Source organism: Lonchura striata, chromosome 36, assembly GCF_050655825.1.
Source record: "Lonchura striata isolate lonStrDom1 chromosome 36, ASM5065582v1, whole genome shotgun sequence".
Classification (NCBI taxonomy): domain Eukaryota; kingdom Metazoa; phylum Chordata; class Aves; order Passeriformes; family Estrildidae; genus Lonchura; species Lonchura striata.
In genome coordinates this window covers 12,235,028-12,252,783 of record NC_140738.1, presented here as the reverse complement: position 1 = coordinate 12,252,783, position 17,756 = coordinate 12,235,028, and the positions used below count along the sequence as shown (strand labels likewise).

Here is a 17,756-nt window from a genome sequence, read left to right as displayed (position 1 = left end):
TGGAGCTGCTCCCAGCGCTGGCCAGGAGCTGTGGGGGGAAGGAGCCACCCTGAGCAGGGCAGGTGCTGCTGCTGAGAGGGGCTGGCTGGGGCAGGGCTGCTCCCAGCTCCAGACCAGCCTGGGCACAGCTCCGGAGGACACTTCCCAAAGAAGGTAAGCCTGGGATTGCTGTAAAGATCAGGAGCTTTTCTGAGAGTGTTTTCAATTTCCTGCCTGGAGCAGGATGGGAAAGTCAGGGAGGTGACAAAACGATTTGTGCTTTTCATATATTTTTCACATATTTGTAGTTCCGGAAATTACTATGAAATAGTTTTAAAACTATAATCCTTATTTAACTCCATTAAACTCTTAATTAACTCAAACTACTATTATATAGATAATATAATAATAATCCTTAAATAATTATAGTACGTTTCCTTACCTTTCTCCTAGATTTTAGAGCAATAAACTGACTGTCTAAATACATTTTTAAAATACTACATAGCCTTATTATCAGGGAGTGGACATACCAAAAGAACTTTTTGGTTTTTGAATGTGAGCAGTGGTAACAAAAAGCTGGGCAAAGATGGCCTTGGACCTACTCCAATGGGTTGAGCCAGGGTTGTGTAAGTGGGGCAACTTAATCTCCTACTGGATGTTCCTATTAAATATCCTAATTAATCAACCATAATAAATTGCTTAAATCAGAGTTTGAATGTTCCTTATCCCCCTCTGGGACACATGGAAGCTTCCAATAAAGGTGTGGTTTTTACTTTACTGATCTAACACTATTGCAAGGATTCTTTTTTTCTATTTGGATTATAGACAACAGTGGGATGAGAGAAGCAGAACAGGAATTGTAATCCCAGAATGACAGAACATTCTGAGTTGAAAGGGACACACAGCATCATCAAAGGAATGTTTGAACATTTACAGAGACTCCAGAACTGTGACTTTGGGTGGTCAGTGTCTCTGCTGGGAGCCTCCCAAAGGGCCTTCAGCCACTCCTCAGCCCTGGGCAGCAGCAGCATCACCTCTGCAGGGCCCAGCAGGGCTCTCCTGAGCTGCCCTTGCCCAGCTGCACACAGAGCCTGCCCCAGCCAGGGCCCTGCACACAGGCAGGTTTCTGTAGGGCCGGGCCGAGGGCACACAGGGTGGGATGGGCTCTGTGAGCGCTGGCAGGAACAAGGCACCTCTCAGGAGGGGATGTCCAGGCCCAGGGAGATGCTCAGGGAAGCAGAGGGGGCTGAGCAGAGCAGTGCTGGGGGAACAAACCCATCCAGCCCCTCACCTTCCCTCAGCCACAGGGAATCCTTTGCCTCTCACATCTCTCAGTGGGAAACTCTGAGTGCAGCAGGAATCCTGGGGATTTCTGACTTCAAAGAGCCAGGAATGATGTGTGGGTAGGAAAATAATTCCTAAAACCAAATCCTGCCATCTTTTAGACCTGGAAATGCAGATGGTACCAAGACTTCCTGCATTTAGAAGTTATTCCCCTGACAAATCCTGAATATATAGCCTTGGCCCTCTGCCACAGGGCCACAAACCCAGGGCAGTGGGGAAGGAATGGCTCCTTGAGAGTTCCCACACATAGATGGGTGAAGGTTTTCCCAGAGCAGGGACCTGGGCCATTCCCTGCAGCAGGACAGTCTGCAGGGAATGGCCCAGGTTTGGCTCCAAGCAGCCCCTCCAGACTTGTCCCTGTCCTTTCTCCATGAACAGGTGCCCATGTGCAGCCACAGCAAATGTCCAACAGCAGCTCCATCAGCCACTTCCTCCTGCTGGCACTGGCAGACACGCGGCAGCTGCAGCTCCTGCACTTCTGCCTCTTCCTGGGCATCTCCCTGGCTGCCCTCCTGGGCAACGGCCTCATCATCAGCGCCGTAGCCTGCGGCCACCACCTGCACACGCCCATGTTCTTCTTCCTGCTCAACCTGGCCCTCAGCGACCTGGGCTCCATCTGCACCACTGTCCCCAAAGCCATGCACAATTCTCTCTGGGACACCAGCACCATCTCTTACTCAGGATGTGCTGCACAGCTCTTTTTCTTTCTGTTCTTCATCTCAACAGAGTACTTCCTCCTGACCATCATGTGCTATGACCGCTACGTGTCCATCTGCAAACCCCTGCACTATGGGACCCTGCTGGGCAGAAGAGCTTGTGCCCACATGGCAGCAGCTGCCTGGGCTAGTGCCTTTCTCTATGCTCTCGTGCACACAGCCAATACATTTTCCCTGCCCCTGTGCCATGGCAATGCCCTGGGCCAGTTCTTCTGTGAAATCCCACAGATCCTCAAGCTCTCCTGCTCCAAATCCTATCTCAGGGAACATTGGGTTCCTGTGGTTACAGTCAGCTTATCGTTGTGTTGCTTTGTATTCATTGTTTTCTCCTATGTGCAGATCTTCAGGGCTGTGCTGAGGATCCCCTCTGAGCAGGGACGGCACAAAGCCTTTTCCACCTGCCTCCCTCACCTGGCTGTGGTCTCTCTGTTCCTCAGCACTGCAGTGTTTGCCTACCTGAAGCCCCCCTCGATGTCCTCCTCATCCCTGGATCTGGCCCTGTCAGTTCTGTACTCAGTGGTGCCGCCAACCCTGAACCCCCTCATCTACAGCCTGAGGAACCAGGAGCTCAAGGCTGCAGTGTGGAGACTGATGACTGGACACTTTCAGGAAGATTAAACTGCTAGCCAATTTCGTCAAACCACTTGTAATAAAAGTCACTTTTGGTCATGCTTGTAGTAGTTTTTCCCTTTATTTTTCTTCCGATTGCCCACACAGAAATGTCATTATTTGTGCCATTTCTCATTTTGTTTCTCTGCACCTTCTCTGTGGCCAGACTGTGTCAATGTGGGGCTGTTCTCTCAGTGGCTTTAAAGGAGTTTTCTGCAGAGATGCCCTTTTGTTGCCTTCTCTGGAGCTGCAGCATCAACGTCTGTGTGCAGAGCTGGGGGCAGATCAGGGCTGGCACAGCAGCTCCGCTCCTGCTGGCCACACCATTCCTGATCCAGGCCAGGAGCTATTGGCCTTCTTGGCCACCTGGGCACTCTGCTGGCTCATGTCCAGCCTGCTGTCCCTCAGTCCCTGCAGGTCCCTTTCTGCCTGGCTGCTGTCCAGCCCCTCTGCCCCCAGCCTGTAGCACTGCAGGGGTTGTTGTGGCCAAAGTGCAGGACCCGGCACTTGGACTTGTTAAACCTCACCTTGTTGGATTTGGGCCCTGGATCCAGCCTGTCCAGGGCCCTGTGCAGAGCCCTCCTACCCTCCAGCAGATCCACATTCACATCCAGCTTGGTGTCATCTGCAAAGATGTCCTTGGTTCCAAGGGGCCCCTCAGTGTCACAATGTCCCTTTGGTTACACCAGGCCCTGCACTCTCACACTGGTCTCCTTGGTTCCATGGGGCCCCAAAATGTGACAATGGACTCCTTGGTTCCATGGGGCTCCTCAGTGTCACAATATTCTCATTGGTGCCACAGTTTCAGAGTGGCCCCTTGGTTCCATGGGGCCCCAGGATGTCACAAAGGCCCCATGGTCACATGAGGTCCCACACTGTCACAATGCTCTCTGTGATTCCACAAGTCCCCTCAGTGTCACAATGGACTCCCTGTTTCCATGAGGCCACACAGTGTCACAAGGGCCTTCCAGATTCCTTGAGGCCCCAGAGTGTCACAGTGGCCCCTTGGTTACACAAGGTCCTGCAGTGTCACAATGTCCCCTGGGTTCCATGAGGCCCCGCAGTGTCAGAAGGGGCCCTTGGTTCCCCTGGGCCCTGGACTCTCCCAATGCTCTCCTTGGTTTGGCAGTGTCACAGTGGTGAAACCCCTTGGTCACACGAGGCCCCGCAGTGTCACCATGGCCTCTGTGGTTTCACCAGGACCCAGTGTCACGGGGACTCCCTGGTTCCATTTGGCCCCCAAGCACCACAATGGAGCCCTGGTTCTATGGGGCTGCACAGTGTCACCATGGCCTCTGTGGTTCCACCAGGACCCAGAGTCATTCCAGTGTAATTCAATGCCTAATACCGCCTTGTCACCCAGACATGCCACTGAGTGCCACTGGAGAAGGACAGTGACTCTGCCACCTCCCCCCTGGCCTGCCCATTCCAATGCCCACTCACCCTTTCTGTGAAGAACTTCTTCCTCTTGTCCAGCCCAAACCTCCCCTGGTGCAGCTGGAGGCTGTGTCTTCTTGTCCTGCCCTCCAGCAGATCCACACTCACACCCAGCTTGGTGTCATCTGCAAATTTGGGGATGGTGAGCTCGATCCCCTCACCCAGATCATCAGTGAAGATGTTAAACAGGACTGGGCCCAACACAGATCCCTGGGGACAGCACCAGGGACTGGACACCAGCTGGGTGCAGCACCATCCCCACCCCTCTCTGGGCCCAGCCTCCAGCCAGCTCTTCCATCTCCCAGCCAGGAGGGAACCTGCCCCATCTGTGGGCTGCAGTTTTTCCAGGGAATGCTGTCAGAGACAGTGTCCAAGGCTTTGCTGAAGTCCAGATGGACACATCCACAGCCTTTCCCACACCCTCAGGTGGTGAAGAGAGCCTGACAGAGGAATGGTTGTATAACAGGGGACATGATACTGTAAAATTAATCCAAATAGGGAGGGCTACGTGACTGCTGCAAAGTTCGCATGACCCTGAAGAGTAGATGGTGTGCAGAAAGCAGGATATTGAAACTGCTTGGTATGTAGAAGTAGATAGAGAAGAACAAAGGGGTACTAAGCTGTTCTAGCTGCAAGGCCAGCTGGACAGGCAAGTATCATTCACAAAGATACTTTTAAGATAATAGTACAAGTCACATAGCAACCAATCATGAGCTTGGCTTTTGCAATATGTATGAGCTAATTAATGAACATATATAACTGTGTAATCTGTCACAATAAATTGAGACTTGATGATCATGATAGCATGAGTCTTGTCTCCCACGGCACCCTCCAATATTGTGGTATTGCTATCCTTTCTCCACACTCAGTAATCTGACTTTGCAATATAATCTGATTTGCTACCGCTTGTCTGGCCAAGTGAAATTGAATTGATCCTGTGTTTCTATCAAAGATAAATCTTGTCTAAAATTCCACTGTTGTAAAAATGCTCCCTCCAAAGGGACAGGAGGAGGCTGTCTTTGATGATTAGGCCCTAAAAATATGGAAAGTGTATTTTCTGGGGTAAGTGTGTTAAGTATGTTAAAGCATCTATTGTGTGCTAAGTTAGTGGAACTAAATTTCTGCTTTTTCTTTTGAGCCAAGATTAGATTGTTTTCTTGGCAAATTTGCCGCCAAGATTTCGAATTACATTTTACACAGTGAACCTGAAGCCATGGCTTACATGCATAGCTGTGCACAGAGCAAGCATTTTCAATCTGATTTACAATCTGTGATGGGAGTGGTGGTAAAGCATTGGTACCAGTTAGAGTTACTTTAGGTCCAGGTGGCCATCCTGCTCCTGCAATCTCCAGCAGCTGTGGGAAAAATTCCAAGCATTGGTCAGCCGACAGGTGTTGGAGGAGTGGATCCAGATGTATCCGGATTCGGTGTGATCGCTGACGTTCTGCCTCTGGGGATAGCATGGACTGATGTCTGTGTTTTCAAGTAGAGCTTTACCCACTTAGCTGGCACCCAGCTGTTCTGCTTTGAAAGGAAAACCAGTGAGAGACTCCAAGTCAGAAATACAATTTTTTAGGAAAAAGGAAAAGAAACAAAACTGTGCAATAATATAAAAGAAAACCCACTGACAGAGTCAAAATACAACCTTCCACCCCTTTGGCCAGGGTGTTGGTAGCAGCCCAAATTGGAGCGGCTGCAGTCCTCCTGGAGTGGCAGATGTGGTTCTGTTGGAGCAGTGGTCCTGTAGAAAAGGTGTAGTTGGTCCAGTGGAAAACCCCAGCTGTGTCCTCTTGGAAACCTGTGGGAAGGCTGCTCCTTTGTCTAGGAATCCCAAGATATATCTAGGTGGGAATGCTTAGCTCCTCCCCACTGGGCAGAGCATCTTACAATGGGCTGATGCCATTCTGAGTCAATGGATGGGTCCTTGATCCCCTGTTAAACAGAAATGGCTCTGGAGGGAGTTATCTCTGAGCCATGTGGGAGACATTGATGGGCCCATTCACAGGAGATAAGGAAAACAGTCCAGAGGCAACTGCTACAATAGAAAACATCTGGCCTCTCAATCTCAGACAACAAACGAACTGTAGATTTACTGATAAATGAAATTGGATATTGAAAGATGAAAGAAATGATGGGGAAAAAAACATAGATTCCATGAAAATTAAAATCTAAAAGTGAGGGTCATACATTAGAGGGGAATCTCTTGTATCAGGCATATCAGGAAGGCTGTACCGCTTAAGTGCCTCATCCAGTGTGGAAAGACAGAAGGGAAATTAGGATAAAAAGGAGGCTGCGTCCTCCAAAAATTGGAAAGACCTCAAGGGAATGCCCCATGGCCTCTCCCTTTATTTGAATAAAATAAAAGGACTTCTCTGTCTCTGTTTAGGACATAAACCTGTGGCAGGCAGCTCTATGGACACAGAGAGAAACAACTTTCCCAGGCATTGTCCTGGGGGCAGGCTGTGAGAAGATCAGAGTAAAGAATGAGAAACTATTCTTATCTTCACTTGCTGCACCTGCTGTTGTGAACATGTGGAATGTGTTATGGAGATTTGTTTGCCAAAGGGTGTTTTTTTAATTAGCCAATGGTGGTGGTGTTTGGATTGGTGGACCAATTAGGTCCAGGTGTATTATAACTGTATAAAAGCAATGGGTTTCTTAATAATTATATATAATATAATGAAGAGGTTGATCAGCCTTCTGTGAATCATGGGGTCAATGCTAATTGTTACCCAGCTGGGGGCCTGTGACAATGACATAAACCTCTGGTGTTTGTGGATTAATTTTCCTGACAAGTTCTTCCCAAACTGTTCCAGCGGGGATCACTCTTCCACAGAGCGCAGTCCTTCAAGGACAGCCTGCTCCAGCTCGGGTCCCCCCAGGATCACACGTCCAACCAGGAAACCTCCTCTGGGGTGGGCTCCTCTCTCCACAGGTCTGCAGGTCCCTGCCTGCAATCTGTTCCAGCACAGGCCTCCCACGGGCTCACAGCCTCCTCTCAGGCATCCTCCTGCTGGGGCATGTGCTCCTGCAGGACTGCAGGGCAATCTCAGCATCTCCGTGCCCTCCCTGTGCTCAGGGCTCAGCTGCCTCCCCAGGGCTGCCCCAGGGCTGCAGGGCAATCTCAGCATCCCCGTGCCTGGAGCACCTCCTGCCCCTCCTGCATGGACCTGGCTGTCTGCAGGGCTGCTCCTCTCACACATCCTCGCTCCTTTCTGGACACAATTCCTTTGCTGCAATTGCTTTTCCCTTCTTCAGTGAGTTTACATATTCACAGCAATAACAGAGGCATCAGCACATCCCTGACGTGCCCGGCCCAGGCCAGTGGGCCTCTCCTGGAGCCGGCTGGCATTTGCTCTGTGGGCATGGGGGAGCTTCCAACAGCTTCTTACAGAAACCATTACTTCACCTACCAAAACCTTCCCATGCAATCCCAACAGACTTTCTTATCTATTTCCCACCTCCTCACTACACTAAGAATTTAATTCTAGTGACGATAATCATCAAGTGGTGACCAAGAGAGAAATTTAATATGTAAGTTTGCAGGCACTGAAGTTCACACTACAGACTAAATGAAAAAAATGCCTCAAACCTACTAATCACAGAGATTAACTGCTGGCACATTTGTACATGTGCATTTATTCAATAAAACTCATAATTTTTTGTAATCATTAGGCTGGATACTAATTTCACACCAAGACCCTCCTGCTTTTGGAAATATCCCAATTGAAAAGTATTATAATAACCATTACATTTTTGGTAAAGACACATGCCTGATCCACAGCCCACTGGAGCCACAGGTGTCACTGAATTTTAATGTTAAGAAGGATTGGAACGGACTACATTCTTTATCATGATTTAAATTGACAGCTCACACTTACTGCTTATGTGACAGCCCTCAGGTATCCAGCTGACACTACAGACTGTCTTTCCCAGGTTCAACACCTACACAAACAGAGAGATGGCCTCCCATCACATCTGCATAGGTAAGATTGGCAAAACAAGAGAAAAATTTCCCTTTCTGATATGAAATAAGAGGAAAGCTGTCAGTCCTAACCCAGAGCTCTGCAGAAGGCTCTGTGGGGAGCGCACCTGACGTTATTGAAGTTGTGTGTTCAGCCCCGAGCCCTGGAAAGATGGGATTGGCCTGGCTGCCTCAGCCTGTTTGGCGCTGGCTCTTGCACCGTTCTGGCCCTGCTGGTACAGCACTCACTGCTTGCCCAGCTTCCCTGCGATGTGTTGTACATGTTCCTGACCCATAAATCCTGTGAGACTATTGCTGATGGAATAGGGAGGAGTCAAGCTTTGAAAGAACCCTCTCCAGTTCCCCTTTGTTTGAAAAGATGTACAACCTCGGCCATGCCTGGGAAGTGTTTCCTCACAGCCCACAGTGCACCTTCCAATCCCTGGAAGTCTGAAGGAAGCACTAGGAATTCCAGCATCCATTAATGCAGACAAGGATTGAAATCCTTTCTTACCTGAAGAGGGTAGGAAAATATATTGATGCTGTGAAGAAAGTAACATTCCTTCCCAAAATGCTATGGGTTTGAGAATTAATGTTCAGTTTAGGAAGGTTTTGTCCCCATCACTGAAGTCCAGACATCATCACTAAACATGCTGAGGCCCTTTTCTCAGCTTCTCTGCTCCACCCTTCTTGCCAGCACTGGATGGCAGTGTCAGACTTCACTTGACACAAACTCCTCTGTGTGCTCCCCTCCTGCTGAAGGAAAGCTCGTGCCAAACTGTTCCTTCCCTGCTTTCCAGCCACAATGTCCACAGCCTCCTTCTGAAACATCCTCCCCTAAATGTCTGTCCCTTCAGAGGAGCACACACCCCTGGCTGTGCTTTGCACACTGGGTCTCTGTTTCTGTGGTGTTTGCATTTCAGTCTGTAAGGGGAGCACAGGGTGCAAGGAGAATGCCAGAGGCAAAAGATAACAGGAAGTCATCTGGTTGCAAACAAACAACTCTGAAAAGTTTATTCCTTTGCTTAAATCTATCTTATTAATAGAAGCCTATTGTTTATAACAATGATTACAGAGAGTATTTCTAATAATCAATACAGAAACTATTTCTAACAATCAATAGAGAGTATAACAATCAATACAGAGATGATAGCAATCAAAACAGAGTATTTTTAACAATCAGTACAGATTATTTCTAACAATATAGGGTATCTCTAACAATCAATACAAAGAGTATCTCTTATAATCAATACAGAACCTATTTCTAACAACCAATATGGAGAATTTTTAACAGTCAATTCAAAGTATTTCTAACAATGTAGAGTATTTCTAACCATCAATAAAGACATTATAGCAATCAATACAGTATATTTAACAATCATTACACAGAAATAAGGACATTCTTAACCTAAGGAACTTAAAGAATTTCAGAACTTAAGAATTTGTCTTACAGGAATGAAGCAATTGAAGAGGTAATTCAACAAGTCTATCCACAAATGCTGGAAGATATCCTCCAGTTCTGCCCATGGAGATGCAAATGGCCCTGAGCAGCACAAGGGCTTTGTCAGGAAGGCCACTCCTTTCCAGGCTTTCCCCAGGAGCCCCGGGTCAGTCTTTTCTTCTCTGTGCTCCCCTCTGGCTCCATTCCTATGCTGCCTCCAGATCATGAACGTGGCAGGGACAGCCAAGCAAACCACTGTGCATGTGTGCCATTGGATCTTTCCTCCAGTTCCCACAGAGGCCATGCCAGACACTCCTGTCTGGCTTCCAGGTCTGCAATTTCCTCCTCCAAGTGCAGCTGGTGTTGCCAAAGGATCACCTCCTGCTCCTTCATCCTCTGGATAATTCCTTTATCATCCTCAGGAGAAATCCCATTCTTTCCAGAGGGCTGGTTGATGCTGACAATGGCCATCAGCACCAGGTACCTATGGAAGATTCCTTCAGCCATGGCTGATCCTTCCCTGAAAGAGAAAGAAAGGAGGACAGAGCCAAGATCCAGACTATATTGCCTCGGGAAGAGACAGGAAAGAGGCTCGCCCCTGGCAGGAAGGCTCTGGCCAGCCCTGCAGAAAGGCTGGAGGCCAGAGGTGCTCCTCAGGGCTCGCCTGCTGCTGCCAGTTCCAGTCCAGCTGCCCAAAGAGGCTCCATGAGCACGTGGTGAGGAAGAAGAGGAGGAAGGTGCAAGACAGGGACACAAACCTGAGCAGCTGGGTTTGAGGAGAGAGAAGCTCAGCATTGCAGATGGCAGAAGAAACCAAGCCCAGTCCCCCAAGCAGGAGGAGGAGAGGAAGGGCCCCCAAAGCTGGCTGCAGGCAGACAATGGAGACCTTGCCCAGATGTTCCCAAATGGGCTGGGGGGAGGGAATACATGGCCCTGCTTTTCAGCTCCTCCCACCACTTCTGACCCAGGCACTGTCACGAGACAAAGCCTAATGAAATCCTGCTCAGCATGGGCAACTGGGCCCTTGAAGGGCTTAGTGTCAGGTCAAGGCTTCCTTTCCCTCCCAAAGCCTTTCCCTTCGCAGCCTTGGGCAGGGGATTCATCCTCCCTCCCTCCTCCTTCCCACAGACCTGCTCGGAACCACTCTGTGGGCACTTTCCATTCTCTGTGTCCGTCCTCAAGTGCAGTGCCAACCTGGGTCAGTCCTGGCCCTGTCCTGAGCTCCCAGGAGCTCACAGGCTGAGATGGCAACACTCAGCCACACCAGGGCCCTGCCCCTGCCAGCAGCACCACCACAAGCAGCAGCAGCAGCAGCAGCAGCAGCAGCAGCAGCAGCAGCTGCAGTCGCCTCTCAGCTGTTGGTGCCCCTGCACTGCAGCCGCTCCCGCTGGCACCAACGTTCCCTTGTGGCCTTGGAGACAGTCCTGAATCCACCCATGGGGTCACAGAGCCATGGAATCCCAGAGTTCCAGGTTCCTGGAATCCTAAAGTCATTGAATCCTGAGAACCACACTCAGAGGAGGAGGAGGAGGAAGAGGAGGACGAGACGAGGAGGACGAAGAAGAGGTGGAAGATGAGGAGGAGGAATAGGAGGAGGAAGAGAGAGAATGAGGACAAGGAGGATGATGATGAGGAGGAGAACGAGGAGAAGGAGGAGAAGAAGGAAGAGGAGGATCATGAGAATGAGGAGAAGGAGGATGAGGAGGAGAAGGAAGATGAACAGGAGGGGGAGGAGGACAAGGAGGAGAATAAAGTAAAGGAGGAGGAGGAGGACAAGGATGAGGAGGACCAGGAGGAGAAGGACAAGGAGGATGAGGACGAGAAGGATGCGGAGGATGAGGAGGAGGAGGAGGAAGATGAGGAGGAGGAGAAGGAAGAGAATGAGATGAGGAGGAGGAGGAGGAGGAGGATAAGGATGAGGAGGACAAGGAGGACAAGGAGGAGGAGGATGAGGAAGACGAGTAGGTAGAGGAGGAATAGGAGGAGGAAGAGGATGAGAATGAGGATGTGGAGGAGGATGATGAGGAGAAGGAGGATAAGGATGATCAGGACAAGGAGGAGGAGGAGGGGGAGGACTAGGATGACAAGGAGGACAAGGTGGACGAGGAGGAGGAGGAGGAGGAGGAGGAGGAGGAGGAGGAGGAGGATGAGGAAGACCAGTAGGAGGAGGAAGAGGAGGAGGAGGGGGAGGAGGACAAGGACGAGGACAAGGACAAGGATGAGGACGAGGATGGGGATGAGAAGTAGGAAGATGAGGAGTATGAGGAGGAGGATGAGGAGGAGGAGGCGGAGGCGGAGAAGGGGTTGTTAAAAGAGCAGTTAAAGAATGAGGAGCTGGGAACCTGTCCCCATGGAGAACCCATCTCCCAGATGTGCTCCATGCCCTTAACAATGGCCCCTGGGGAAATGGAAACCCCCTGGCTGTGCACGGCTGCTCCCAGTGTGCAAATACAGCCCTGGGCAGTGAGACTGGGACTGCCTGGGAAATTGTTCTGGGTGTGATGGCCCTGGCAGGGCCAGCCCAGAGGCTGCAGGGCTGGACCTTCATCCACTGGAATTAGTATAGGATAAATCAGAAGCAAATGAGAGTTAGCAACACAGGAACAGGAATCCAGAGTCCTCCAAGACACTTTGGTTTGATAACTGCTCACTGGAGCTTGGTCTTGCAAAGTGCTCATGTCATGGGAGGAGGAACTGATGCAGATTATCAAGGGGAAATTGAAGTAATTCAGTTAAACAATAGTGAACAAAATTGGATTATTCAAACCCATGACAAAGTAGCACAATTATTGATATTGTCAGTGTTTAGAACAATTGGAAAAAAAGGAGATCCACCTCAAATCACTGCTGTTGGTGGAGATAAAGGGTTTGGATCCAGCAGTGCTAATAATGGAGCCAGAGTGTGGCTCCAGAGGCCAAAAGGCCTCCCGAGGCAGCTGAAGGAACAGCTCCTGGGAAGGACAGCAGTGTTGGAATCCTGAAACCTGGGCAGGATCGATGGGAATGTGTCCCTGCAGCCAAGTGCTCTGTGTGAGAACAGGTAGATATTACAGGAGATTGTTTTACACATCCTGCCAGACCAAATCCCCCTGTTTGCCCCAGTGAAAACTCGTGACCTGGGCTCCATCTAGGATGGAGCCAGGGCCAGGCTCTTGTACTGCCCAAGGTGTATCCCTTGAAGGCCTTTTAATAAATACCTGCTTTATTCCTTTAACACTGCCTGGCTCTGTTCTAGGCAGCCTCTCAAGGCATCACCACCAAACCAAGGGAGCACGGACCAGGTCTGGCTGGCTGGGCCTCCTGGAGACCACCTGACCACCTTGGCGTGTCCAGGGCTGCTTCTCACCTGCCCTGAGGCACTGGGGCTCTGGGCTTTCCTTCCTATGGGAGAGAACTCTCCTTCTCCTCCATGGGCCATGGCCAAAACTGGGATTCCTCCTCCAAAACTCTGTACATCCAAGGATTGCTCCCAAGTGAAAGCTGCCAGGACAGACAGGTCTGGCTGCCCTTGGTGTCCTGGGAGCTGCCTCTCATCTGCTTTTGAAACACTGGGGCTTGGTGCTTTCCCTCCAGTGGAAATAACTGTCCTTTATCTCAAGGTGACTGTTGTCAAAATTGAGATTCCTCCTCCCAAATTCCATCTATCCAAGGATTCCTCCATGACAAATGATGCCAGGAAGAACAGGTCTGTTTGGCTGAGCCTCCCAGGAGCCACCCCTTTCTTCTTCTGCCTTTGAAACACGCGGGCTCTGTGCTTTCCTTCCTATGGAAAAAACTGTCCTCCAGGTGTCCATATCTGAAACTGGGATCCCACCTCTAAAATTCCCTATATCCAAGGGTTGCTGCCAGGCAAAATCTGCCCGTACCATCAAGTCTGGATGGCTTTGGTCTCTGCTGGCTGCCCCTGCCACACTGGGGCTCGGTGCTTTCCTTCCCATGGAGATCACTGTGACACTGTGGGCACCTCATGGAACCAAGGGGATCATTATGGCACCACTGGAGCCCATGGAACCAAGGGGCCATGGTGACACCGCGGGGCTTCATGGGCCCAGAGACCATTATGACTCTGTGGGGCAGATGGAACCATGGAGACCATTCTGACCCTTCAGGGCCTGGGATCACCAAAGGGGCATTGTGACACCTCAGGGCCTCCTGGAAGCAAGGGACCATTGGGACACTGTGGGGCCACATGGAACCGAGGGAACATGGAACAGGTCTGGCTGGCTTGGCCTTCCAGTGGCCATCTGACAGGTCTGGCTGATGCTGGGATGTCAAGGGCTGCCCCTCATCAACTCCTGGTGCAATGGGGCTCCTTTGTTTCCTTTGTATGGAAAAGAACCATCCGTCTTTTCAGATGCCCATTGCCAAAACTGACACTCTGCCTAAAATCTTTCCTATATTCAAGGGTATCTCTCAGAACAAAATCTGGAAGCTCTGTCTGGCCTTTGCCGCTTGTGGTCACTTCTCATTTGCCCCAAAAGCAGTGGGGCTCTGTTCCTTCATTCCTATAGAAAAGAACTGGTCTTCATGTCCAGGGACCATGGCCAAAACAAGAATTGGCTACCGAGCCCGGCCGGGCTCACGGAACCATCTGCAGCCCCGGGAGATATTGACTCTGCCAGTGCTGCCATCCTCCCTCCAGTGAGAGAAAAGGACACAGGGCAGGCACACAGAGGAGCAACATGAACAGACCGAGGGCAGGGAAGAGGAAGTTCAGTCCCAGATGGGAGGGATGAGGAGATGCCTTGATCTTGGGGCTGAAATCCTCTGCTAAAGCTATGGAGAAGGATATCATGGATACATCAGACTCTCTTTTTCCCTATAATGCATTGAAAAGTATGGGGAGATGACTTGTTTCAGCAAAGGCCTCCATGCTAAAGTAAGCAAATGTTGCAGTAGCTGTGATCCCATGAGGAGTTTGAACAGAGAAGGAGAGCAGAGTGATGAGACCCTGTGTCCTCAGGGAGAGAAGATCTCTGTTCCCAGAGATGATGATTTCAGAAATAGATGAAGAGAATCTTTGCTCTTAAACAGCTCATGTTTATACTAATATCCCATAAGCTGACATGGCCCATAAACACAACTGTGGGAAAAGCTGTGAAAAAATGGGAGGGACTTCATGACTGCAGATTTTTCCAGTCAGCTGTTATTCACGGAAATGAAAAGCCATGAGATAACAGTTTTCTTGTGGAGAAGTCTTCATAACATTAACAAGAGGAACTTCTCTCCTTAATTGAAGTGAAGAAAGACTATTTTAGAGGTGGTAAACTGACTGAAAATTTTGGGTTTTGTCTCTTTACATTGTCAGGTGGTATGGAGAGAGGAAGTGTTCTGAAAGTTTTGTTCTAATTCTTATTACTCTTTCTTTAGTTATTGTTAGTACAATTTATTTATACCCTTTTAATATTTTTTGACTACTTTGCCTTTCTCCTAATCCTATGTCACAGCAGGAAATAGTAAGTATATTCTAGTGAGTGCACTGGTAATTAGCCACCACACTATTGAAGCATTGGCCGAGAAATCTCAAAATGATGACCCAAAATCACTACAGAAACTTAATGACAAGCTGCACGAGAACAGAGAGAAATTGAGGCAGACCCGTGGTTTGTCAGGACATATTGATCCTAATGAGCCCCGTGGTGCATTTGGAGCTGAGCCCTGGAACCTCAGGGCCTGAGAGGAGATTGCAAAAACTTTTCCCAGAGTCAAAGTCAGAAGAAAACCCCAAAGTGGTTGGGGTCTACAGCATTAATGGGAACCACAAAGGTTCATCTATACCACAGTCTCTTCATGGAGTCCTTGGAGGAGAGAACTGGAGGCCAGGATGGCACAAAAACCTCTCAGAGACTCAAAATGGCACAAAGAACTGTCAATGTGGAAAGGAAAATCCAAAGTACCTTACCAAAGCTAAGAATCTCAAAGTATTAATGAGCCCTACTGAGTGGCTGTACAAAGCTCTGAAGGGACTCATTAAAGCAGATAATTGGGGCCATGATTGCACAAACCTCTCACAGAGTCTGTATAAAAAGGCAAACACCAAGTACCTTAATAAAACTGAAGTACCTTGAAGCATTAATGGGCCCCAATGAGTGTTGTTCCTGACAAAGCCTCTCCAGGGACTAATTAAAGCAGATAATTGGAAGCCATGATTGCATAAACCTCTCAGAGACTCCAAGGCAAAAGCAAAAGCCAAAGTCCTTTGAAAAACCTGCAGTCCCTGGGAGCATGAAGGAGCCCCCAGGGCCATTCCTGACCAAGGCTCCCCAGGGACTCCTTCCAGCAGATCCTTGAGGCCACTGGGATGTGGGCATGGGGGGGATGCTGAGGGCAGGAGCAGGGGCTGACAGTGCCCAGCCTGGCTGGGGCTGTGCCAGGAGGCCCCAGGGTCTCAGGACAAGGTGTCTCCTCACAGCCCTTGGTGGCACAGACCCTGTTGTGCCCCAGGGCACCAAGACTTGGCTTCTCTTTGTCCCCACCTGGCATCAGTGCCTCCAGTTCTCTGCTCTGCCTGGGGCCTGGGGACACTTTCTCAGTCGTGTCCCTCAGTGGGACCCATTAAACGTCCCAGAAACTTTGGAGCTGGATTGCGACTTGGAGTTCTGCAGAGGTTTCTGCAGCTCCCTCTCAGGGCCTGATGTTCAAGGCTGAGCACAAAGTCCCAGAGGGTCATTAAAGTCCTTGTGCTGTGTCTGTGCTGCTGAGCTGGGCCGGGCTCCTGGCACAGAGGGTGATGCTGGTAACCAAGCAGAGCTTCAAAAGCACATTTCTCTTGCTGAGCAGCTCTTCTCCCAGCCCAGCAGGGCTGGGGCACTGCCTGCAGCCAGCCTGGGCACAGCACAGAGGCACAGAGAGCTTCAATCAGTCAGGGCTGGGAAGGGGCTGAGAAGTGCCTGGGGCAGAATCACTGCCAGCCCTTGGCACAGGAACCTCTGGCTGCAGGACAATGCAGCTGCAGCTCCTGGAGAGATCTCCTAAAGCTGGAACGTGCCAATGCCCACAGACCCTGTGAGTGCATTCTCTGCTCATCTCCTGTGCAGAGCAGCCAGGGGTGCCCAGGGCTGTCCTGCAGAGCAGGGTCCTGCAGCCCAGGGCGCTGTGCTGGGCCAGGGACTCTGCTGCCTGCCAGGGACAGCTCTCAGCCGGCCCTGGAGCTGCTCCCAGCGCTGGCCAGGAGCTGTGGGGGGAAGGAGCCACCCTGAGCAGGGCAGGTGCTGCTGCTGAGAGGGGCTGGCTGGGGCAGGGCTGCTCCCAGCTCCAGACCAGCCTGGGCACAGCTCCGGAGGACACTCCCCAAAGAAGGTAAGCCTGGGATTGCTGTAAAGGTCAGGAGCTTTCCTGAGAGTGTTTTCTATTTCCTGCATGGAGCAATATTGGAAAGTTGGGGTGATGAAAAAGCATTTTTGTTTTATACATTTTTCATATATTTGTACCTCTGTAAATTACTATTTTATAGTTATATACAATTATATAGTTATAAAATTATAATCCTTATTAACTATTAAACTCTAATTAACTCTATTGAAATACTATTATATATCTGTAATCCTTAAATAACTCTAGTATATTTCCTTACTTTTATTTTAGATTTTAGAAGAATAAACTGACTGCCTAAACACATTCCTGAAATACTGCATAGTCTTATTATCAGGAAGAGGACCTACGAGAACAACATTTTGGTTTTCGACCAAAATGTGAGCAGTCACAACAAAAAGTAAAGGCATAGAAGCCCTTGGACCTACTCCAATGGTTTGAGCCTGGGGAGTATAACTGGGGCAACTGAATCTCCTATTGGATGTTCCTATTAAATACCCTAATTAATTAACCATAATAAATTGTTGAAATCAGGGACTGGGTGTCCCCTGGGGACACTTGGAAGCTTCCAATAAAGGTCTGTTTTTTACTGTAGTCTTCTAACACTGTTGCAAGGGATTTAATTTTTTTTTTTTTTCTCTTTTGATTATAGACACCAGGGGGATGAGAGAAGCAGAGCAGGAATTTTAATCCCAGAATCACAGAACATTCTGAGTTGAAAGGGACACACAGGATCATCAAAGTCATGTTTGAACATTTACAGAGACTCCAGAACTGTGGCTTTGGCTGGTCAGTGTCTCTGCTGGGAGCCTCCCAAAGGGCCTTCAGCCACTCCTCAGCCCTGGGCAGCAGCAGCATCACCTCTGCAGGGCCCAGCAGGGCTCTCCTGAGCTGCCCTTGCCCAGCTGCACACAGAGCCTGCCCCAGCCAGGGCCCTGCACACAGGCAGGTTTCT

At 49.7% G+C, this 17,756-nt stretch overlaps 1 protein-coding gene across 1 annotated transcript; it reads left to right on the top strand.

The window, feature by feature from the left end:
• Window positions 1-1,705: 1,705 nt before the first annotated feature.
• LOC144248558 (olfactory receptor 14A16-like) lies at window positions 1,706-2,909 on the top strand. Its single transcript, XM_077790659.2, has one exon. The coding sequence runs from the start codon at window positions 1,725-1,727 to the stop codon at window positions 2,655-2,657; it is 933 nt and encodes a 310-aa protein (XP_077646785.1). The 5' UTR covers window positions 1,706-1,724; the 3' UTR covers window positions 2,658-2,909.
• Window positions 2,910-17,756: the final 14,847 nt, after the last annotated feature.